Source organism: the organism of the source record quoted next, unplaced genomic scaffold, assembly GCF_019419815.1.
Source record: "Pyrus x bretschneideri cultivar Hongxiangsu unplaced genomic scaffold, Pyrus_bretschneideri_v1 Contig52, whole genome shotgun sequence".
NCBI classification, from domain to species: domain Eukaryota; kingdom Viridiplantae; phylum Streptophyta; class Magnoliopsida; order Rosales; family Rosaceae; genus Pyrus; species Pyrus x bretschneideri.
In genome coordinates, this window is record NW_025999790.1 from 913,611 (window position 1) to 938,377 (window position 24,767).

Genomic DNA, 24,767 nt, shown 5'->3' on the forward strand with positions numbered 1-24,767 from the left:
TATATATCTCAAAGTGAGGATACGCCTCCTCATTTATTCTTCATTTATCTATTCTTTCTTTTTACTTTGTTATCTAAAACCTTTTTCTTAGTTAGGATTTATCATTTACCTTGCGAATGTTCTTCTTCTTTGTCATTGTTCAGTTTTACTCTTCTTTTCTTAGGCTTCCACTATATATGAAATTTGATTCTGTTTGATCAAAGAATGGAGGTTGGTTGGCTTCTTTCATCAAATTGCTTTTTGTGTTCAAATTAGTTAATTTGGTGGTCAAAGTTGGATCTTCATTTGAGTTGTATTTTTACTCAAATTAATTGATTTCATGGCCGATATTTATCTACCTCTATCACAAGATTTTGTTATATAACCTACCTCAATTATAGGCATATTATATTTTTCAATTTTTATTATCTATATCTATCACAAATTACTTCCATATGTTTTCCTATATTACATAGTAATTTATCTTGCTTATAGGTAGGTAAATTGTGTATTTGTACCTTTCAGTTCGTTTATCTACCTATTGATTAGATATATTTTCTTCGTTTGACATCGTACTTATAGGTATATGTACATTTATGTATTAGTACCTTTTAATTAGGTTGTATATTTTTGCAACTTAATCTATGATAAAAATAGTTTATTTTATTAAAAGGTAAAGAATTGAAACGTTTTTTTAAATGCTTGGTAGATTGCAGATGTTTAAATCTTCAAAATTTGAAAACAAAGGGTAAAATAGGTTTAAAAAAATAGTTAAGTGGACCTAAATCAGAAATTTCAAAAAATTGGATTACAGACAATAGTACGTCAATTTTTTGGACCTATATCTTAAGGGAAATTTAACAAAAAGCTCTCGGTATTGTTCACTTTAATGATAAACCATATTTTTATACTAAAAAGTCAATCTTATACTATTTACTTTACATTTATTTTATCTTTATCGTTAAAACTCAAAGTTTTAAACATTTTTCATTAGTTTTTAAATGCTTTGAGTCTTTAAGTTATACACATCATAGTCTTGGCGATTTCATTCTATATATTGCCAATCCGAGTTGAAATATATGCAATCCGGCTGACATCCTGGTAACTTTGAGGTCAAAATAGATGCCGAATCGTTAGCCCCCACAAAGAGGGCAACATCACCCAAACTTGTCATCTCGATCCACTTACTTTCTTCAAAGTTCCATCTAAAAATTTGGAATTTTTGTGTCACAAAGCTGGGGTACCGCCGTCTGTTCCCTTTTTTTTCCATTTTGAAGCACCTTTTCACCATTAAAACTTCTTTCTCGTTGAGATTCACGAGATAACTCTTGCAAACCATACATTGTTCAATAATTTTCCCATCAAGGTTAATTCTATCAGATGTATCGACGCAGTAAACTTTATCTCCAACATGAACAATATCATCAATGAAGTGCCACGTCCTATGTTCACGATATATACGTCCAAGTTTTATCATTACCAAACCTAATAGAAGCCAATCGAAACCATCCCCGAATATGACCTCAACAACAAATTCATCTGCATTTAAAACCGGATCTGCTGAAATTGTAGCCTTGCCAACATAACAATCGTATCGTCGAGCTCAATACTTGACACGTTGAGGATGAGTAGGCATCATTGAAGGAAGGCGAGTGACTGAACTTTCATATTCTTCACATCCTTGAATCATTGCGAACAGATTCATTAAGGTCACCGCAAAAGTTTCATCAACAGTTACAAGCCATCCTTTTGAAGACCCACAAAATCGTTTGTTCGGTAACCTTAATTGTAAATCATAAACCTTATTATTCTCGACGTTGTATACATTCCATGTATCCTGTTTGCCACTACTGGAAATGAAGAGCATTGGGGCTGGCCGTTGAGGATTATCCTTTGTTACACTACTCCATGACATACAAACAAGACTGAATCTCAAATAGTCATCCGATGCAAGTTTCTCTAAAACTAAACCTAGAAGGTGGTTAGGCAAATTTTTCCAATCTGAAAAGGCAAAATTAAGGAAAATTTGAGTAAGAAAGAAAGATGATGGAAACAAAACAACTAAAGAAAACAAATTGATCGAGCGAATGTAGCATTAGTGATCGATGTACAACTCACTCATCATAACCATGTATAAACATGGAAATTAAACAACTAAACCAGGAGGCTGAAACTAAACAAAACAAAACGCCTGTGATGTACAACCAATTTTCTACTGGTTTGGAGAAGAAGAGAGTGAAGAGAAACATAGATACCTGAATCCATATAGCTCTCAGAGCATTAAGCAGAGGCTTTTTTTAGGTGAGAAAACGTACGTAGGACAAGACTGAAGGTTCTAAGGTTTGCTCCAGTTTTATATAGAAGATAACTCATGTGCACGCACTTCAGCAGTCCCTTGAACACTAGGAATTACCGGCGCTTTCCAATTAGAAGTAAGAAACATAAATATATATAAATATACAAGAGGCGGAACACTGCCACCACTTCTTTACACAACTTTTGTCACAACTTTTGAGGGGCTCCTTCAGTGACGGATTTCAATAATTTGAACCGTCTATTTTTTAGAACATCATTCATAGATAGTTCTTGTAAAAAGTAAACAATTCAAAATCATTAAGATATTCATTTGTAGTGAAGAAAATGGACGAAAACCCTTAATCTAACGATCATATGATTTCAAATTTTGGTGATTTTTTGGTAGACATGATATTTGATAGAAGACTTAAAAATTAGATGGTTCGGATCGTTGAAATACATTACAGAAAGGGCCCACAAAAACTTGTATCAAAAGTTGTGTGAAACATATTATCTAAACTAAATTGAAAGGTAGATTAAGTCTCACAATAAACTAACAATTCGTAGAGAAGAAGGAAACATATATAGATCATAATAACAGTCAACACATGCTAACTCTCCAAAGGTGCTTTAGTGAGGCGAAAGGTATTTTCCAACTAGACAAAAGGAGACGCACATATACAATAAGGGTTCCTTTTAGAATAAAAGGGCACAAAATATTCAGGAAAGCTTTCTGTTTGTGTGTTGGTTTGTCCAAATCCAAAGGTAATTGACGACTGCCATGGAATGGAAGGACATCCATTATATCAAGCCCTTAAACACAAATCCAACCTCGCATTCATGCAAATTTTCCAAGAAACCAAGACGTCGTTTGGGGTGTTCTAAATGAGGTATGGTAACAATTTTTGTACTTAAGAAGAATGGTGTGTTTTTGCTCAACACCAATGGCGGTGAGCATCATCATTGTTTTAATTATTTATTGATGGGCGAGTACAGTTTAATCTATTTACAATATATTAGATATTTAAATTCATCCAATAACTATTAATATGGAACAAAAGCACTCTTTTAGAATAAGATCTAGCTCTTCTAACATTGCATTAACATTACATTTGGATCCTTGAAGAAGACTTACCTAGATCCGGTGTGCTAACGTGATAATTTCACGAATCAATAAATGCAGTGTTATATGTTAAGTCATTGACATAAGATACATACAGTTAATGCACTTTGTGTAGACATGTCGAGTTCTCTAAAGAGAAAGTGTTTATTGAGATAATTACTTACATTGAATGAATATCCTACAACAGTGACCACAACAATAAAATAAAAACACGTGTGAGTTTTTTTTTTTTTATTATTATTCATATACTCAATAGCATTGTACATAATATTACGTGACAATATACCTATATCATGAAAATTATTCTCGTCTAGTCTTATGAATCATTTTGTGCTTTTTTAAGTAGGTGATAAATATGTATAAAAACGAGTGATGCGACCAACACTATAGGGTGTGTTTGCTCGCCCTCCTTAACTCTCCGGATTAAAAGCTAGTGAAGTTCCATGTTTGTTATTTGGAAGGGACTAGTTGTGAAGTCCCATGTTTGTTATTTGGAAGGGACTAGTTTTAAAGGGCTTAGCTCTCACTCACTTCGACTACCGACATCGCTAAACGGTCTTAGCTAGTCCTCCCGCAAACCATGGGACTGCTAAGACCACATCTCTCGTGTCCTTCATCTCCGACTGACAACTCATATCACATCCTCGTCATCTTCGGCTTCTCAATTTGCAGAGATGGCCAACTCGTTCATCAGCCACAGCAGCTGCAAAACAAAAACCAAATTGCAGCTGCAGAGACCCCCGACTGCTAAGCAAACTCCTCCCTGCTTCGTCCCTCCTCGCTTCGCCCCTCCCATCTACTTGTCCCTTGCAAAATTCGGAACCCAGTCCCATATACAAACTATGCCCTGCTTCGCCCCTCTCATCTACCATTTCCAAATCCAGATCCCGCAAAATTCGAAGCAAAATAGGCAAAAAATTCTGCAATATTTCCACTTTCAAAATCCAAAATTCTAAACAAAAAAATTAGGAAGAAAAGTGGAAGATGAACGGAGAGAAATACGAAGAAAAAGATGGAGATGGACGAATAAAAATTTGGAAGAAAAGGGGGGGATTAGCCGAAAAGAATTGGGAATAGAACCAGACAGTGGTAGTAATAAAATATTATTAAATATGTATTAATAATATAAAGTATTAATAAATATGAATTAAATAATATAATATTAGAATATGTTATTATTTCACTTTTTAGTCCGATACTGTATTAAATATTTTATTAAATTAATCCTGTTTAATTTAATCTAAGTCAGTTTAGATTAGCGAAATTAATTTAGTTAGTGATATTCTAGTACAACAAACGCACTGTATATAAATTAGTTGGAAAAAGGCCTTACCTACCAGATAAACGTGGGTGCCCATCATATTCTCAAGTCCATTGCGTGGCATAAGTAGCACATGTGTTTGGCTGCTACCCTGGTTCGTTGGGAAAATGCTCAAATAGCTTTGAGTAGTGGGACCCACTGGACACGCTGCTAGGCCGACACGTTGCGACCGCCTTTATTTCCATATTTGTCCTTTTCTTAATTCTGAATCTACTTGTTGAAAGAAAATAAATTTCTTTAAAATTTTAACTGGGAATTGTATACAAATTTCACGCTCGCCAAGCTTCTAGACTTCAAAATTGGTTGGACAGCAAATGGTGTACATTGCCCAAATTACCCCCTGCCACTTATTATCGTCACTTTAAAAAAAAAAAAATTGTATTTGTATAAGTATCGAAAAATATAAAATAAAAAAAATTGCAAGTCGCTCTTTACTACAGTGGTGGAAAAATATTGAGTTCTTGTACAACAACACGAGTTCGAATCTCCTTAGAGGTTAATCTAACAAAATCTTTTATTTAACAAATATATATATATATATATATGTGTGTGTGTGTATGTAAGGAAAATTTGAAAAAAAAAAACCATACTCCTAAAAAAAAAAAAAAAAAAAAGATTGTAACCTTTTTTTTTCATTGGCGTTTTCTTTTTCGGCTCCCCATGCATCAAATCTTCACTCTATCTTTGAAGATTGGAAATTCAACTAAGCTACACAAAGAATTATGCATAATTACTTGGCATTGAAATTCTCATAACGTAATTCAAATTTATATATTCAAACTATATATTAATGAAATTTTTTTTGTCAACCAAGAAAAGGTAAAAAGACATTTTTGTCCTCTATCATAGAAAAAGTTAAGAATAGTAACGTAGTTTTACAAAACAAAAATTTTCTTTTTTTGTTTAAACCTCATATATAGGTGATTTTATCATTTCTAATTTAAAAAATAAAATCTCTCCCTCTCTCCCCACTTCCACGTTCCCTCTAACTCTCTTCCTCACTTCTTTAATTTTAAAAACAAAAATAAAAAATTTCACACACACTTTATATGTGAGCGTATACTAGTAAATAGAAAAGAAAGAGAAAATTGTAAGGTTAATTTTGTCAAGTCACCTTAACTTCTCTTTAAAATTTAAACTAATGAATATACATTTAATTTCCAGAATAATATTTTAAAAAAGGTTATCATATTTTTAAACTCTATCTGTCTGCGTCACCTTCCACTGTCTCTCTTAAGGTTGCAAAGAGAAGGAAGATAGAGAGAGAGAGAGAGAGAGAGAGAGAGAGAGAGAGAGAATCAGACTTGCATCGACGGCTTCCCATCCCTGAAATCAAAGCTTCTTCTTAGGGTTCTTATCCTGCTACTTGGCTCACCACTGTAAGACTTTCCCTCCCAATTTTTTGCTCCAAAGTGTCTGCATGTTTAAATTGTTGTTTTTCTTAGAAAAGCTCCTTCTAATCTCTGTTTGGTCAGCGAGAAAATATTAGAAAGTTTCGAGCTTTGGTTTTGGATGTGGAAAAGTGAGCTCAAATTTCCAGCTTTGCCCCCTAATTTTTGGTTTAATTGTACATTTGATGCAAAAGCTTTTGAAAATTTAGCGTGGTTTAGTGGAGTGGGACAGTGTATTTCACATGTATTTATTTTGATTAGGAACGATGTTGCCACTCTAAGCTAGATTAAGGGGAGGCGAAGGTATGAACCCGCTATCAACCAGGGCACTCCACCATTTGCGTGTATTTCACATTTATAAATTTGAATTTTTTTGTTCATGCTTTTTTGTTTTTTATTTTCTATAATTGCATATGATTAAAGATATAATTACATGTTAAAGATACCCAAATGATTTGTGCTTATGTTTTTGTTTATTTCGTATATGATTGCTTAATTCAGAGGGACTTACAGAATATTGTTGAGGGCATAAAATTCTGTCCTATGTTTCTTTTTGGCTTGAAAATTAATTATCTTTACGATATCCCTGTCTGTATTCCTCGAGTTCATGGTAGGAACTCTACGGTTACCCAAAAGGAGGGGAGATTGCAATACCCCATTACGCCACCGCTTTAACTTTTTGATAGCAGTGTTTAGGGTATTTAAACCTGGGAGTCTAAATGTCAGCTAGAGTTAGTACTATTAGAAGAGGCCTGGGGTCATCAGAAATAGTGTAAGAGCATCCCAACCCATTTCCTATCGGTCAGTTGGGAAAAAGAGTTATAGCAACTCATCCCTGCTCATGAGAGAAAAGGCTCTGACCCTCTATGCTATGGGATAATGGATGTGGGACGCGAGAGCTAAGACTCCTTTTGAGTTGTTGTACATGGGTATGTAAATGGTTACGTCTCAATTCACAAAGGTCTGCCCATTGTTATGTGTGCAATTTTCTTCCTGGTGCAAGTGCCAATGCCAAGGAAGGGAGGTTGTGATACCCAGAGGGACAATCATAATATTTGTGAAGGAAGGAGGATTGTGATTCCCCTGAATCACATTGGGTAAGCAGCAGGAAGATCTAGAGCATGCAAGTGAGGCGTAGGAATCCAAAACTGTATTGGAGGTGACATTTTTGGGAGAGGTCTTTGGCTGTTACATCGTTTGGTTGCTGTACTTATGCCTAGCTTTGTCCTCAAGAAATTTGGTAAAAAGCTTATTAACTATGAATACTAAGATTTAAATGGAACATCAATCTTTACCATTCTGTTCGATTTGTTTTGCTGAATTATTTGATGATCCATTTATGTATTTTTCTATAACTGAATGACGGTTTGGTTTCTGGCTTCAGATATGATTTCATGAACGTGTTCCTAGTGGATTTACATATTGTAGGGGTTTTCTGTCTTTTCCTTTCTGCCATGACAGTTGATCAGTACTTTCTTTTGGTTTCTGTCCTCATCTTCCTTACTTATGTTAAATGTTAAACCCATGCTTATATTCTTCTCAGGAGAAAGTGGTGAATGATGCCAGCTAAATCTAATGAAGATCCGCATATAGAACATGGTGCTGAGACTGTGCTGCAACCTGTCTACTCCCAACCTTGGTGGCGTGGAGTGGGGAATGGTACAGCATCATCTATGGTGGATCATAGTAATAGTATGGTCATGAATGGAGCTATGCAGGCACAAACTAGTGCTAGGCTGGATGGTCGGGCCAACTTCAATAAAGAATTGCGGACTACAGCAGAATCACAGTCTGGTAGTTACTTTTTGAATTATCATATCCCATGAAAATTTCATGTGAACTTAGTTTTCGTATGTTCTGGGAGATTATATACACTTGCTGATATAATAAATTAAATATAAAGCAACCATTAGGAAAAACTTTTCATTTTCTTTTACTATTAACTTTGTGTTCTTTCTGAGATTGAAGGACAGAATGTATCATCAGTTTGACATACTGATCAAGACCCTTTAATCTGTGAAATAAAGGAAAAGTTCAATGTTTTTACGATCTAAGCTGAATGCCTTAATACAACTGAGTATTTTTTTGGAGAAAAAGAAATTAAGTAGGCCGTACTTAAACAACGGTGTTAGATATTACAATCTTTCTCCCACTAACTTATTTTGTTTATGAGCCGGTTTATTTATGAAAAACTATATCTAGTTGAAAAAAAAAAGGAACTGCATTACGAAAAAATTATGTCTAGTTGGAAAAAAAAGACTTAAGTGTTAATGCGAGTTTCTTTTTGTTCAGATGGGAATGGTGGAAGTGAAAACCAACATACCAAAAGTGTTTCATCCTCAGTGGTTCCTGCAATGGGTGAACACGTGGATCCAAACTCACAAATGGAACTTGTTGGCCACTCAATTGTAAGTACTTTCTCTTTTCTCCTCACATTCTACGCATACAAACCTTAAAACACATGGAAATAATTACAGACATACGAAGAACAGGAATTTGCATCCATTATCACTATAGGCATCGAATTTCTTCTGGAAAAATGTCTGCTGTTCAATAAGAGGGTTTACAAGTTTATTAAACTATGCAGGTTATGTCATCGTATCCGTATGCAGATCCACAATATGGTGGGATGTTGACTCCTTATGGGCCACAAACTATGGTATGCAATCTGCAGTTGTTGATATTGTTTCAGTACTATATATTGTATTTAAGTTGGCACGGCAGGAAATCTTCAATGAACTGTGCCAGTTAAAATGAAGCTTTTGTAAATATAGGATTTCCATAATGCTCTTGTAAATGTGTTGAGAAAGCGGGAGGAAATGAAATACATTAATCATATCAATAGGTCTTTGAGCCAATGATGCTCTGGATACTATGTTGAGGAAGTAAGGAGAATGAGATAAAAGGGTTCAAATAGTGTCCAGCTCTAGCCAAAAATAGAAAACTAAATTATAACCAAGTGAATTAAATTATTAATTAAGTAATTTACCCCTATAAACAAATGGGGAAAGCAAATACTTTTATCTGGAATCCTAATTAAACGACACCTTTTATTCTCCAAGGCTTGCATTTATGCACATGATGCTCTGGATACTATGTTGAGGAAGTAAGGAGAATGAGATAAAAGGGTTCAAATAGTGTCCAGCTCTAGCCAAAAATAGAAAACTAAATTATAACCAAGTGAATTAAATTATTAATTAAGTAATTTACCCCTATAAACAAATGTGGAAAGCAAATACTTTTATCTGGAATCCTAATTAAACCACACCTTTTATTCTCCAAGGCTTGCATTTATGCACATTCATACTTCGTACCAATATTTCTCTCATCAATTTCGCCCCTTATCTACTGTCTCACTCATCAATGTAATCCTTACCATTAAATTCTGTTAAAATGGATAAGGGACGAAATTGATGAGCTTGAAACACAAAGGATCAAACTGATGAGTTGGTAAAAGATAAAGGACCATTTGTGATAAAAATATGTATTTATGTTTTTTCTGTTGGGTTTGGTACCATATATACATGTTTGGTAATCAATGTTGTAGTCCACAATAGATGCAACTGTTGCACTTTCTAGTCTTGTATAAGCAATAGGATGAATATTATCGTACTGCACTGAATTTAGTGTTGAGAAAAGTTGTCGTTTCATATCTGATGGTTTTTAGCATGATGCTAGTTGCCTCCCCACTTCTATGGTATGCATCCTGGTAGAATGCCTTTGCCTCCTGATATGGAAGAGGAGCCTGTGTATGTAAATGCCAAGCAGTACCATGGTATTTTGAGAAGAAGACAGTCACGTGCTAAAGCTGAGCTTGAAAAGAAACTTATAAAAGCTCGAAAGGTAAATGATTTCAATTCTTTCGTTCTTCAAACTCATGGGGAGTTGGGTACAAGAAACCAGCAAGGATGAAATATGGAGTTTAATGAATATTTGTTCTCTATGTCTAATTTCTGAAGAAAACCCATCAATACAGTTTTAATTAAATTAAATAAGTAAACTAATCATGCCAAGTAGTATGACGTGTAGGGTGACTTGTGAATATAGGATCAACTAGTAGCAAGTATGAGCTTGAAATCGAAGGTCTAAGGTGGATTAACTAGTAGCAAATTTGATAAAGTTATACAATATTGGAAGTTAGAAATATGGAAATATCTAAAGAAACACTGTAACTCTGGAGATGTATTATCAGAAATATTGGTAAATGTCGGTAAGTAGCAGTCATTTCTGACTCGTCTTCTCTGGTGTCGTTTTTTTTTGGTATGCAAATTGTTGATATCAATGTAATGTTGGCGATATGCTAAATGAAAATGTCTTTCATTCCATGTTCATATTAGCATATACTTTTTACAACCATATTGGTGGATCTATCGATTTTTTCACTCCTGGACACATGCTTTAGGCTTAAATTTGGGTGGTAAAGCCTTGACGATATGTGGTGGTTCCTTTAGGTTTTATGTTCATACATCAGTAACTACTTGATCTGCTTCTTCTGCTTAGTAATTTGTCCTTTAGGGCCTGTTTGACATATGATTTTATTGTCACTGTACAGCCATATCTTCATGAGTCTCGACACCTGCATGCATTAAGGAGGGCAAGGGGGTGTGGAGGTCGCTTCCTTAATACAAAGAAACAAGATGATAATGACGAAAATTCCTCACTAGAAAAAGGCATGAATTTGGATGGAAACCATTCAGCTGAATCTGCCAAATCTGGTTTTGAGAGCTGTCCAAATACCAGCAATGGGAATTTTGATTCCTCAGATGTCCAGCAAGACAGGTCAGGTCAATGGCGCAGGACACACAGCCACCACACACACTCTAATGGTAATGGCCCATCATCAGCATACCCTTCCGCGTTTGGTGACAGCAAGGAAAGTGTGTTCCTGGGTCAACAGAGGGAAAACATGCAGTTGAATGGGTCATCTCGCGGCGCCATCCCCAGTAAATGAGATCCCTCTACGAGGTTTGGCTCCCCTCTTGACAGGGTTTCAGTTCATGTGGCAAACCGTTTTTATCAGTTGTCCATCTTTTTGTATTACATAGAGGCTTGTATCTTGCAGGAGATGCTCAAGGCGTGCAGAGTCTCTCTTGGAGGAAACCCAGCTGCGCAATGTCAGTATCCGGCAACTCATTCTTGGCTTTGATCACTTTGTAATTATTGGGGGTGGGGCGGAAGGAGATGGTGGTGGAGTTCATGTCGTCTTGAGCCTGCCATCGCTTGCACTCACTCCTGTTGTAGAAACAGTAACAACAGGCATCAGTTGGGAACTTAAAACCAGAAAATTAGTTGTGAATGTGTAGATTCTAAACACTGCAGGTATTTTGATTTTCGAAAGTGTGTTGTGACTTGGGTTTCGGACGAAATTTAGGGGTGTGGTGACTCTTGAAAAGCCCATTTCCCATCCCTGGAGGGGAGAATTTGATCTGTATTTCTAAATGTAGCTATAATTATGTTTTATGTTTTGATTACTATCTGGTTTTCTTAACAGTCCAACTACTTTTTGAGGAACTACTGGGTTTGATTATTGTTTAGTTTTTAGTTTTTATTTTTTATGTTTTATAATACTCCAGTTTAATTGTGCAAAAACCAAACTAGTTTCCACAATTTTGAATGAGGATGTGAATAGGGGGAGCTGGGGTGTTTTGAGTAAAATTAGCTTTAGGATGTGTGTTGTGACTTGTGAGTAAATTAAGTGGAGTTGTAACCAAAAGAGGAAAAGAATAAATTAAGTTTTCATATAAATATTTTTCCATTTTGCAAAATGATGATTTTGCAAACCATTCTGGTCTATGGAAATATGACAAACTGACGTATCTTATATCATGAAAAATGTATTGAGAAACAAATAAATTTCTGGTTATGACAAGGTTACATAGTATTAATTTATATGAAAATTGAATGTTTAAGATTGAAAATAAAAAGGGAAATTTAACGAAATGTTTTCGGTACTGTTCATTTTAACGAAAAATCATATTTTTTACATTAAAAAGTCAATTTTTGTACTATTCACTTTACTCTTTATTTTATTTTTATCGTTAAAACTTAAAATTTTCAAGCGTTTTTCATTTGTTTTCTTAAATAAAAAACCTAATAGTTTTGAAAATCAGATATCAGAACCCAAAAATTTCCTAAGAAAATGTAGAATTAAAAAGAATTTTGGAAACAAGGCATGAGAAAACAGAAGGCTTTCTAGATATCAATGAAACCCGGCCCAAAGTGAAATATCTGGAAGGCAGTGGACCACGTGATTACCAATTTACCAGTCCAAACAAAGCTGAAACCCTAGCACACATCTTGGCAATCTAAAACCTCCCTTCCCCGCCTTCTCTCTCGATCGAAGTACAACTGTCTGTCTGTAAAAGCAGCTAGAGATATCCCAATGATGAACAATTTAGTAATCTGAGGAGCATGCATGAAATTACAATTAAAAAGATTGGTGCTCCCTTTTCTGCAGAGGTTGAGGAGCCAATTCTTAATTGCTTTTCGTGCTCTCCAGGTTGAGACCAGGCTTTCCTGAGGGATTTTCTTTCTTTTTCTTTCACCATATTTTGGTTTTTAGAAACATTGATTCATATATGCTTAATTTGTTTGAGGTTTTTCAATTTTCTAGTTTTAATATTTTCTTGTTTTTATGTTTTTGTTTTTTTTTTTTTTTTTTTTTGGCTTGTTAAGCAAATTAGTTGTTCTTTGTTCATCCATTGTGCTTGTAGCTAGAAACCAAGAAGATGATTGGTTTAGGATTAGTGCGTTTGATACAAGTAGGAACCAAATTGCTGAGAAAAAGTAATGCTTATTTGGATTGGTGAAAGTTATAAATCAAGGAAGTCATAAATAAAAACTAATGTTTTTGCTTCACTTGTGAAGTTTAGCTCATTTCCCTTATTCCATAATGTATATTATATTGTTTAAAAGGCAAACCCAAATTAAGAAAGCTTCTCGCTTTGTAAAAGTCGAAAAATGAACGTTTTTTCTAATGTAGTCCTTTTTTTTTTGGCAAAAAAACTATTTTTACAACTCAAATCCATGATCTTTTGATTATAAAATGAGCAATCTTTTAGACTTGATCGTTGACATTAATCAAAATTAGTAATGTCTCGATCTTTTTGTTATTAGGTCCACGAAGCGGTTCGGGCCAGATAGGCATAGGTTCAAACACCTTGCGTTCCTAAACTTGGCCAAGAATGTGGTATGTCTAATCTGGTCATATAGACCTCCAATTTCTTTGATTTGAGCTGAAAACACAAATTGGATGGTAATGTTGTCATTTAGGTTCCCTTGACAAACCACATTAACGAGTGTCAATGTGATCTCTTATGCACTCAAGTTTGAATCTTCATCCTCATAGTTTAAATTAGTTTAAAATAAAATATTGTTTGTTTAAAACAAAGAAATAGATTGAAAGATTTCAACCTTCACATTTTAAGTCAAATTGGGAGGATGGTAATATTGTCATTTGCAAGATTTAGCCGTTGTATACACCAAGAGGTAGATAATTAAGATTTGTAAGCTAAATCCACAAGAGGAGAGACAAAAATTAATTAACCACTTAAACTTGTTGCTAACAAATTCGACTGCAATCGATATTGCAATCATAAAAAGGAACCCCGTGCAAATAAGAAAAAAGGAAAATGCATCCAAGTATATAATTAACATTAATCAAGATGGTATAGGTATTGATTCTTTTTGTTCCAAGTAATTAAAACACAATAGACTAGTTTAATTTACAGTGGCCTGACTTCCCCTGCAGGTTCTTCCAATGATCGAACAATTAGAGCTTCGCTTGTTCTTGCAATTGCTCCTGTTCAAGCAACCGTAATTTACATCAGAAGCGCGCTACCAAGCAAGCACCGGGTTAGAAGGCAGTTTTGAGTCAAATTAAATCAAATAAAACCGATCTGCATGATCCCAATCTTTGTGTGACTATGTGCAGTGCATGATGCAGAATGAAGTAAAGATTAAAGTGCATCTTCGGAACAATTGAAGTGGCGCTGACCTCTGTCACGAAGAATGCATGGAAACCGTATGGAACTCTGTGTGGCAATTCCACAACTGCAACGGGCTCTGGTGACATTGTCTTTGCATCAACTACATGAATTGCTGATTTTCTGCATGATCAAAATGCAAGTTTAGATTGCAGTCTGTCCTCAAGAAGATTGAACTTGATATGCACGTCACTGCATAACCGCTGGTAACAGCGGTTTACTCAGCTTCAAAAGCATGAGCACGGAGAGGTATAAAGAAACTTATAACATGGTTTATAAGAGATATACAGCGAAAAAAAAAAAAAAAAAAAAAAAGAATAGTCTGAGAAATGAAAATAGTACCCAGTGTTCTCGTCGTGAACAAAGAGTATTAAGTAGCCATCATCTTCTTCAGAAGTAACGCCAGGAATACGAGGAACAAAAATAGCCTCAGAACCAAATCTGCCAGGTCCCAGGTCATAGAGGCCTTGGACATTTCCTCCAACCTCAATCTGTGTTTTTCCAACCTCTGGTTCAGCATGCAGATCAAACTTGGCTACTCCAGTAACTTTGCCAATGTTGTCCAGTAAGGTTCCGTACACATAGCGCTGCTTCCTGATTTCACATAAGTTAATTGATGAAAATAAGTAAACATGAATGTTACACTAGCTTTCGAAAATGATGGTAACGGTACCAAATGTGAAGATATGGTGCCGTGCCACAGGAGGGGGGGAGAGAGAGAGCACATAGAAGAAACAGAGAACATGAAAGCTAAAAGCCCATTTGATAACATTTTGCTATTAGTTTTCATGTTTGTGCTAGAGATAGAGGAGAAACCTAAAAACTAAAAACAAAATGGTTATCGAACAGGCCCTAAAAGAACATTAGGCAGCTCTCAGGGACAGGATATGCATACCTGCCGGTGTAGCTCTCATTCACCCTGGGGAAATCTACAGCCGGTTCTGATAGTTTCTTTTGGGATGCTAGACCAGTTTTCAAGTTGAATCTCATCTCGTACCTGAAAATAATTAAAACAGTCAGAAGCACCATCTCTCAAGAAATCAAGTTAGCAACATCTGTCAAAATCTCTTACAGCTCATTTGTGAAGTTTTCAAGCTTTCTTTGACAGACCCATTGCCCAAGTCCAAATCAAGATTCTCAAAGCGGCATGTGATTAAAACAACTTCGTCCCCCTCCTCCCAAGCATTAGCTACATAAAAGGGGAAAAAAAAGGGGAAACCATCAGCAAAAGCTTTAAGCATAGCTTAATCACGAACCATGCATGATCATAGATATAAGTTACACATTTGAGTAAATATCAAGTCATAAGTTGGTTATGTTCCGGGACTGAACAGGACTAACAGAGCCATTTTTTTTTCTGTTTTCCGTACATGAATAGACAGACAACCACTTTGCAGACTGGTGAATCTATAAATTATGATTTACAGAAATCTAAACTACTGTCAGATTTCGATAAACAACATGGAGTTACATTTGTGCCATATGAACTAATCTTCCAAGTCAGTCAAGGCTATACCACAATTTTGCATATTGGTTAATCCAAAAAGGTCGTACTTTATATTCAGGAAAAGTTTCCAAAAAGAATTATGGATGTAGTGGTTGATCAGTTATTCGTCAGTAGATGGTAATCGGAGAAGAACAATACTCTCCTAGTCAGCATTTGATGCGAGTCAGTGATGCAGACAAACTTGAACTAGAACTTAATCAAAGTGGTCTAAAAAAACTTCCGTAAGCCATGATCAGAAGGTCTGAAATTTTAGCTAGAGGAATTCAAGGATAATCTGGAACTGGAAGTTAGATCAGTACTACTCTATGAAACCAAGAAGAAAAACTGAATTAACAAAAAGATCAATAGAACAGAAAGAAGAAAAAATAAAAATTGTAGATGGCAGGCAGAATTTTTGCGGCCTGAATCAGACAGGCGGTATGCATAGGAAGGGAGCTGGTAGGCAGAAACCATATTGGTTTGAACCCAACTACAAATAGCAAGGAAATAAAAAAATAAAAAAACTGCCAAAACAGCAAGGATACAGGGCTCAATTGATACACCATAAAACAAATTTAAGATTTCAGGAAAAAAAAAGGATGAAAGTCGCAACATTTTTTAGCATAAAGTGATCACGCTCCTCAGATGATAACCATTCTTAGTAATGCCTCAAAAGAATGATAAAGGAATTGCAGCACTTCTTTAACAGTGTCTGCTGTGCTTCACCAATTAAATTTTAATAGCATGCAGGTATTTTAAGTATATATTGAACTTACTGAAAAAACAATACTTGTTTCAAAGACATTGTTTTGTTGCACTACGATAGGAAGCAAATATGCGCACCATTATGGAAAATGAAGCAATTTGGAAGCTCGAACCATCTGATTAGCAACTCATCCTTTGCATACCGTGGAAGTAAACCAAAGCGAGCTTTTTTTGTTTGATCAAATGTGAATATCAACTTTTTTTCCTTCACCATTTCCTGATAAAAAGTGAAAAATAATATGTTAAATTTCATTTTAATGTGATTGTTTAATGCTCAGAATAATAATTGTTAAGTTATCCATTGATCCAAAACTTAAGTGGAATAGAAGTGGGTAATGCCACTCAATGTCCATGAACCATTTGGATCAACACTCGAACACAATGCCATATTGAGTAATGTTGATCGAAAAAGCTTAAGCTTTTAGCAACAAGCCCAAGAATGCATAGAAAAAACTAGTTGAAAATAATTTCAGACCTTTGGTTTGAAGATCAGGGGGAGATCCATGAAAATTGCATAGTTCTCAGTAATTGCAAAATCATGCATCATGACGGGGTCTGGTATTGTTATCGGTACAGGGTCATGCATGAAACCATCCTTCGAAATGACTCTATAAGTGACATATGGCGGAGTAGGTGAATAGCCAAATGTAAACATCTCACCTGCATTATGTGCTTCTTAAGTTGACAGGAAAATCACCTTATAAGGCCGAAGAAGTACCTTTTATGAGAATGTACTTACCAGTGAATGGGTCAACCTTTGGATGAGCAGTGAAGGAATGTGTCAGTCTCTTATCATAATCCAGCAAGCCAACCGTTTGCAGATCTCCATCTTCCAAAACTTTGAGGACATCTGCATAATGCAAAACGAACAATTTCATTTACAAACTAAAAATAAACAAGAGTACCAATATGTTTGAGTCCCGCAGAGATATACGAGGCAACACAAATTGTTTCTATTTCATTGCTAATGCAACATAAGCAACTTCAGTTCCACTGAAACAGGAAAAAAAAAGTACCAATATGTCTTAGTCCCGGAAATATATAGGAGGCGATACAAAGGTTTCCATTTCAAGGCTTTTTCTTTTCTCAACCACAAAAACCAGACATCTATGTTGCATCAAAAGAAGTTGTGCAATCCAAGAACAAGTAATCTCTTCATCCCAAAGGATCCTCGAATTTATTGAAATTGAAAAGTAGATGCAAGAAAATGGGTGAGTTCTGCTTACAAGGTTTATCCGCCTCGTGAAGAGCTAGAAGCTTCCCATGGTGATATATGAGAGCTGTGTTACCTGGAAATGTAGAAAACAGTTAGTTATGTTCACTGCTTTCTTAGGCAAGTAAAAGGACACGATTTCTTCATTCGCCAGGATTTCAAGGATAAAATTTAAGAGGCATGAAAATTTCATAAATGATAACATGTAAATTTTAACTATGTAAATTTTACTTCAATCAAGGTTTAAGGAAGAAAAATATGAAATACTTAAAACTTTCACAACCGGACGTGTGTCCATGCATACTAAATTGTGGTGTATGGATTTAAAATCCTATACAAATATCAGTAACCAAAGGCATTAAAGCCAAGAAGTTGTTGCAGTTCTGACATTAACTTTAAAACAGGATAATGCATGGAAAACTGCTTCCAAAATTGTACAGAAAATAAAAATCGTTGCAGTTAAAAAAACATTTCGCACAAGAACACCTTACCAGTCCCAAAACCATAAGACATGTCTAATATTTTCAGTTTTTCTCTTAGCATTTGCAAGTTCGTCATGAATAAGCCGAGAAACCCCTTAAGGTCTCCAATCTGGAAATGACACATTGAGGAACGTAAGAAAGGAATCTCCCAACTAACGTGTTTGGCACAAGCGTAAACCAAATTGCAAGATGTACCTTCATAAATTTAGAACCTCCAAAATATTGTTCTTGCTTAAGACGTGAAGTCCTTACGTAGCGGGAGACATAAGTTGCTTTTCCATCTTTGATGCGCATACCATGAACCATACTGCAAAATGTTAACAATAACATGTATACCTTTACTTGCTTTGTCCAATTTATAATTAAACCAAGGAATTATCATAACTCTTAACAATCTAAAAGAACAATAGCTGTAAATCTTAACGCTGAGCCGTAAAATGAATCACTGAATGCAGTACCAGAAATGAAGGTGCATAAACAATCAACGCGTACATGCTGGAAAACAGATGCATATTTCACCAAATGGACCGAGAAACAGTTCTCCGAAAAGACTACCTCGAGAAAGCAAGCAGGCAAATAGAAAGTGGAGAACACGACGACGATAAGGAGTAATTAGGGAGTAATGAAGCACAACTAGCCACATTTTACAATAGCAAGAAAAAACAGTCGTACTGAATCCTTAACAGAAGATGCTCTTCCAATATTCCCCAACACTGATTCAGTGACTTTACCAATTCGGCCAACGACACGAATACTGAACATAAGCAGTTTAAGCTATTTATGGCTTATCTCAATTTTAGCATGGAAATTGAATTCAATAACATAATTACCCTACAAACAAATTGTTCAGAAAACTTGAATTCAAAATATAAATATTGATGTGAAAAATGGAAGAAAAAAACAGGGGAATCACTCACCCATCTCCATCAAACCTGCAAGGATAGCAATAAAGAACATCAGCACAAAATACAGATGACTAATCTCTGAAACATTATTTCCAACAACTAACAGAGGCATACCAGTGATATCCAGCAACTGGTGCAAACTTTGGGTTGGGCCCCACCCTTACAAACTCTCCATTTAAGCACTCCTGCAGTTCATACATGGCATGTCATTGGCATGACAATTGGCAATTGAGAGAGAGAGAGAGAGAGAGAGAGAGAGAGAGAGGTACAGGAAGATGGCCGATGACAGGGAGGTTGGTGGTGGGAGGAGTTTCATCAGCCACCGGAGCAAAGTTGCCGGCGAGGTAGCGGTGAGGCCGAGAAGAGTCGTACATCCACTTCACAATCAGCTTCTCGATCAAGTCCACCACTTTTGAAGAAAAACCCTTGTTGGGTTTTGGGTTAGGGACCACCATGGCGTTGCTCTTGAGCTGCTGCTTCTCGTCGTTAACTTCGACCTCCGCCATTGTTGTCTGGTTTCTGATCCTTGGTCGAAGTCAGTGAGTCAGTGAGTCTGTAAGTCTGTGTGGTGGAAATGGAGGGAAGGGGGGTGTTTATCGCGTCTTGTTGGTAATGGCAGTGCCACGTTTAACGTTTTGTCGTGGAATGTAGGAAAGAACAGAGTGCAGAGGCTGTGGTGGAAATGGAGGGAAGGGGGGTGTTTATCGCGTCTTGTTGGTAATGGCAGTGCCACATTTAACGTTTTGTCGTGGAATGTAGGAAAGAACATAGTGCAGAGGCTGACATAACCTAATAAAGATACTGCTTTGTCAAACTGTAAAGATGCTGCCGTTACACTACATATATCTAGTTGCTCCTATTGCCAACTCATCAACCCTCTATTATATTATTCGTTTTCTGTGGTACAAGATTCTCTTTAAATTTATGAGTTCCAGTGTTCATCTCTGGTGTGCCCAAAATCCTTCTGCTCATGGGGAAAATGACTTGTATAATACGAATAGACTGTTATGATGGTGTTTTGTGCTAATAAAATTAAAACTTGTGTTTTTCGTGCTAATAAAACTAAAACATGTGTTTTTGTCCCAATTTTTAAATGAATAATCCCCAAATTTAGTAGTCCATCCATTTCATTCTATTCCAGTATAATCTTAGGTGCCAACCGTGCATGGATTTTATGGAGCAGACCCATGGGAAGAGGGAAAACAAGTCTTCCACTTTGACTTCACGTTATCAAACCAATAATTAATCCACCCAAATTAGGGTGTTTTGCTATTGTCTTTTGTCCCACGTTCGATCGTTTCTTTTTCTCCTCTCCTCCTAGCCACTATTTAGAGGCTTTGGGGGAGCGAGAAGAGACACCAAGAGAAACAATTCTCTTAACTCAGGAGGAGAGAACTCTTAGACCTACTTCAACTCTTAGAGTAAAACTTAAATTTTAGGTTCTAAACTTACCCTAACTTGCTCCAACCTTCGGGCAAATATAAGTTAAAACTCAAAACTCATTTATGGGTCAAATTTAGCTCAGGATTGTCCCATGGATTAGTGGGGCTGGCTCACCATATATGCATATTTTTTTTAGTTTTATATTTATAAATTCATTTAATCCAACGGTTAAGATCTAATTTGATGAAATCTAACAGTAAAAAAAATATATATAACGGTCCAAATTTAAATCTAACGGCTAAAGTAATTAAAAAAAAATTTCTTTTATGTGTTTCATATTCTTTCACAATGTTTCACGAGTTTCATGGTGTCGGTTAGTGATTTTTCAATATTTGTCGGAATCTAAATATTTTTAGGTTAACATGTTCATAAAATTAAATTAGAATAATCTACATAATTTTTTTTTCTTTTAAAAAAGTTACTTTAATAAAAAAAAATGCCTAAATTTATTCTTTAATAATATGGGCTAAAATTTTAATCTAGAATGGTTGGAGCAAAAAAACTGTTTTTGGGTTAAAATCTAAATTTTCTGAGTTAAACATTTTAGGTTTTAACCAAGGGTTGGAGATGGTCTTAGTAATATTTTTCGCTCTTAGTTTAGCCTCTAGGGTATCATCTTTGCCCTAGGAGGAGACTACTAAGATGTATGGGGGTTTGATCTCTATGTATGTAGGCAAGCTAGCCAGGCTAGATGCAATCGAATCCAACCTTTGGTGACGCTCTTGTGCGTGGTTCATGGGAATGAGACCGCGATACGAAATTTGTTAATTCCGTTAGGTATGATCCTAATCGAATTCCTTTATATTATTTGAATATACAGCCAACATCATCCAAATCAGCTGTCTCTCTTATGGAATCCGAGCATCTTTTCTCCAAAGACTTCATAGCACATTTGCCTATCTGAAAAGGAAATAAGTATGTAAGCAAAGTGATAACAATGAGTAAAAGGGAATCTGGGAAACCTGACTGATGATGACTACTGCGGACGTACCTTCTCGTGCCTGATCTCTTCTAAAGTAGCCAGAAGTTGTATTATTGTTTCCTCGTTATCGTCATTATCATCGTCATAAATAGATATGAATTCAGTTAATTCATTACGCAATAGGATAACAGACGGTGAGTGCAAGGCAATCCAACAAAAAACAGTAAACAAGAAGCACAACAACTATGTTTTACGTACCTCCTCTATGATTTACATCCCTCCTCTGGGGTATGTTCGGGTTCAGAAACCCAAGCGCCGACCTCCAAAACAAATTCTGAATTTCGTTGGTCGTCCCTAATCGTGATCTTACCCGAGCACAAGGTACAACCGATGTGACATTGATATATTTGATATCCAAAAAAAAGTCTGTAAAGTAAATAATGATATAATAATTATTATGTTACTGTATGTATAGTGGTAAACCTAATACAATACAAAAGAGATATGATAGACATCAAGCCACAACAGAAAGACCAACAAAATAATTCTTCTTTCCTGCTATTGGAAATTTGGAATGAAAACTAGAGAAGTATCCATTCACTCGCTCTCTCTGTAGCAACGTATACAACGTACGTAGCCCTAGAAAGGATTGGCATACCGATTACAATGTAGGTAGCCACTATTACTTCTATTAAACACAACAATGATACAATTGGATCTTTGGGGTCAATCGGTTTCTATGACTGACACGAACTCGGAGGCGACTCTTTGATTCCTACTCGGGGCAAAAGAGGTGCAATCGCTAAAATAGATATCAATCTCATTTTATAATGAATGGTGGTGGTGGAAGAATCTCATTTTTTAATGAATGGTGGTGGTGGAAGAAATTCGAATCATGATGAAGTGATCAACCCTATATTTGCATTTCAACTTGTTTATCGTACTCGTGTTTCCCTAAATTTGATAAGGAGAAATTCGATCACAATGCTTTTCTTGATGTTATCATAGAAATCATGTTTCCCTAAAGTTGATCAACATGAATTCGATCATGATACTTTTCTTGATGTAAAGTAAAACCCTTTTCACGATTAGAGGCGTATATTTGGGTCTTTGATACGTATCGTCCCCCAGTTTTGCAATTCTGTGATTAGCAAAAGATCCCTTCATATGCCTAGTTCTTCTAACATAGATTAATGCATCAAATAAAATTCAATGCTTCCGACTCTTCTGTTTCACATATTTCATGTTTCATTTTCCATCATGCATCATCCTCACTAGTTCAAAGAGAATTCTCTCTCAAATTATGAGTGTCTTGTGTTGAAATTATACGAACAAAATGTTTCTTTACATAAAAGTAGATTGTTGGCATTGAAATTGAATTCTTCCGTTTCACACAAATAGACATTTGGAATATCTAGATTTTGTCCAACCACAAAGAACATGGTCTTCACCACAGTCGCGAAATGAAAGTTCTTCACATGTATCTTCATCTAATTCACAATATCAGCCAACTTTATGGAAATATGAAATTGAAAAGATTCATACCAATGAAATCTGTAACGACCGGTCCCCAATATTACGATTTTTATAATTTTTAAAGCGTGAATTTACGAAAATGCCCTTTGAGGTAAAAACATTGACTTTTGTTGACCGCCTTGTCATGTCACGTAAGATCCATTTTCTTGGTGTATCCTGGTAGCACTCATCGCTACGAACATGTGGACGCAAGCGGAATCGAATTTGGAGTTACGATGAGAATTTTACGAAACTACAAAGCCAAAGGGCAAAATAGTCAATTCACTATTCTAAATATTTGGATTAGATTTTTTAATTATTTTAATATTAATCTGTCACGTGGGGCCCACACCCCTTTCTCCTTCTTCCCCATGTCATCCCCTCCCTCAATTTCTGGGACTCTCTCGAAATCTCTCCCCTATCTTTATGTCATTCTCTCTCTGAGCTCTCATCCCTTAGCCCTCCCTCACATCCCTACTCCTTCTACAACCACCGAGGTCACCACTAACTCACCGGGACTACCATGATCTTCAACAATAAACAAGTAGGACGCCCAAGTTCCTCTCGCGACGCTGGCTGCTACCATTGTTTCTCGTTTCTCCGGCGAGTTTTCTGGTGAACCTCATACTCCCGACCTCAGTAAGAACTCGTATCATTTCGTTTCATTATGGTTTCCTATTTCTAGCTTGATTTCAACTCACACGCGAGTTTTGGGTAAGTTTTTACACAAAATCAACTCGGGATGTTAATTTCCAGATTTTCCGGCGAGGTCCAACTTCTTTTGAGCCATTTTCTGGTCAACTCCATCGACGGTCGAGAAAACTAAAGGTGAATTTTGACTCCTTGTTCTTTGGGCATCAATTTGGTATATTGAATGACTAGTTTTAGTTAAGTTTTGGGGATGATCGGAGCTTAGGAAGCTTCGGCTTTCTTCTTCGTGGAATCCGGCCAACCCACAATCTGAAACCGGGTCAAACTCGACCCGCAACCCAAAACCGGCCTAACCCAGCTACTGGGCCCAATTCCATAACTTAGCCCAACCCAGTCCAATGACCCGGCCCATTAACCCAGTAACCCAGGCCCAACCCAGCAACTCAAAACCCAAATTCGACCCGACTCGGACCCAAGCCCAATTCCATGTTCGTGTGTGGAAGGCTGTCAGGGCCGGCGTGTTGAACACACGGGCCTCTACCGCTGTCCACGGGGCGTCGATGACTTTTCCGGTGACCTATCTCAACGCGTGGTGGAGCATTGCCGTCTGGGCCACTGCCCTATGTCGGCGCGTGGGGGAACCCGATGTCCCTTCTTAGGTTTGTTGACGTGCTGAATCCGAATTCGTTGTTCATTTTCCCAAATTTTATCGTTTTGGTAGAGTTTTATTAAATGATCTCCATTTGTGTTTAGGTGCATCGGTGGGAAGTGATACCGTCCTCGCTAGATCGAGCAGCTTCTGAGCAATGGAATACTGTGAGTGGACCCTTTCTTATATTGCATGTTTTTATAAAATATTAGGCTTGCATGCATTTCATATTTCATGAACTGAGAATGTTTTATATTATGTTTTACAGATTTCTATATTTAAGGTCTACAGAGAATTTATGATTTACTTAAATTGCTTTTACGAAATATTTATGATTTATCGAATTTACGTTTTACGAAAGGTTATGAATTATTGGATTTTTATGGTAATTCTTTCACCTTATTCTTGATTAGTTGTATGCTTTGAACACGGTTCTACATTAGTACATTTCTTTCTAATTACATATTTTATTTGTATGCATGTTTAAAAATGGCTTCGTCATCCTCAGGTGTCGGCCAGCACGTGCCTATCCTAATATTTGGGCATATCGGGATCGGGGTGTGTCAAAATCAATCTACTAAATATGTCATGGTGAGTTGCTTAGGGCTTTTTTGTTAACCCACAGTATTCTAGATTCAAAAC

General features: G+C 36.2%; 2 protein-coding genes and 1 pseudogene across 4 annotated transcripts; 1 reads left to right on the forward strand and 2 right to left on the reverse strand.

Moving 5' to 3' along the window:
- Positions 1-976: 976 nt before the first annotated feature.
- Positions 977-2,244, reverse strand: LOC103954855 (annotated as a pseudogene).
- Positions 2,245-5,936: 3,692 nt separating this feature from the next.
- LOC103954851 (nuclear transcription factor Y subunit A-4) lies at positions 5,937-11,620 on the forward strand. Of its 3 annotated transcripts, XM_048570405.1 has the most exons (8): positions 5,961-6,097; positions 6,371-6,412; positions 7,653-7,903; positions 8,402-8,517; positions 8,697-8,768; positions 9,788-9,952; positions 10,662-11,074; positions 11,172-11,620. In XM_048570405.1, exons 3-7 carry the CDS (start codon positions 7,666-7,668, stop codon positions 11,058-11,060), a joined length of 990 nt encoding a protein of 329 aa, XP_048426362.1. In that variant the 5' UTR covers positions 5,961-6,097; positions 6,371-6,412; positions 7,653-7,665; the 3' UTR covers positions 11,061-11,074; positions 11,172-11,620. The 3 variants fall into 3 exon arrangements, with proteins under 3 accessions (XP_009364962.2, XP_048426362.1, XP_048426363.1); XM_009366687.3 differs by lacking the exon at positions 6,371-6,412 and having other exon boundaries at positions 5,937-6,097; XM_048570406.1 differs by lacking the exons at positions 5,961-6,097; positions 6,371-6,412 and adding an exon at positions 7,212-7,349.
- A 2,121-nt stretch (positions 11,621-13,741) lies between these two features.
- On the reverse strand, positions 13,742-19,452 carry LOC103954936 (carotenoid 9,10(9',10')-cleavage dioxygenase 1-like). Its single transcript, XM_048570383.1, is given in 15 exon segments — positions 13,742-13,910; positions 14,106-14,217; positions 14,437-14,688; positions 14,990-15,091; positions 15,167-15,194; positions 15,197-15,283; positions 16,424-16,562; positions 16,821-17,005; positions 17,085-17,195; positions 17,572-17,634; positions 18,050-18,149; positions 18,236-18,347; positions 18,958-18,972; positions 19,060-19,130; positions 19,215-19,452. Coding segments are annotated over 15 exon segments (1,644 nt in total). The 5' UTR covers position 19,452; the 3' UTR covers positions 13,742-13,880.
- Positions 19,453-24,767: the final 5,315 nt, after the last annotated feature.

Coding starts and splice junctions, on each gene's coding strand:
- LOC103954851 (XM_009366687.3), top strand. CDS start 7,666: ATGATGCCAGCTAAATCTAATGAAGATCCGCATATAGAACATGGTGCT. Junction 7,904..8,401: donor TACAGCAGAATCACAGTCTG/GTAGTTACTTTT, acceptor CTTTTTGTTCAG/ATGGGAATGGTGGAAGTGAA. Junction 8,518..8,696: donor AACTTGTTGGCCACTCAATT/GTAAGTACTTTC, acceptor TAAACTATGCAG/GTTATGTCATCGTATCCGTA.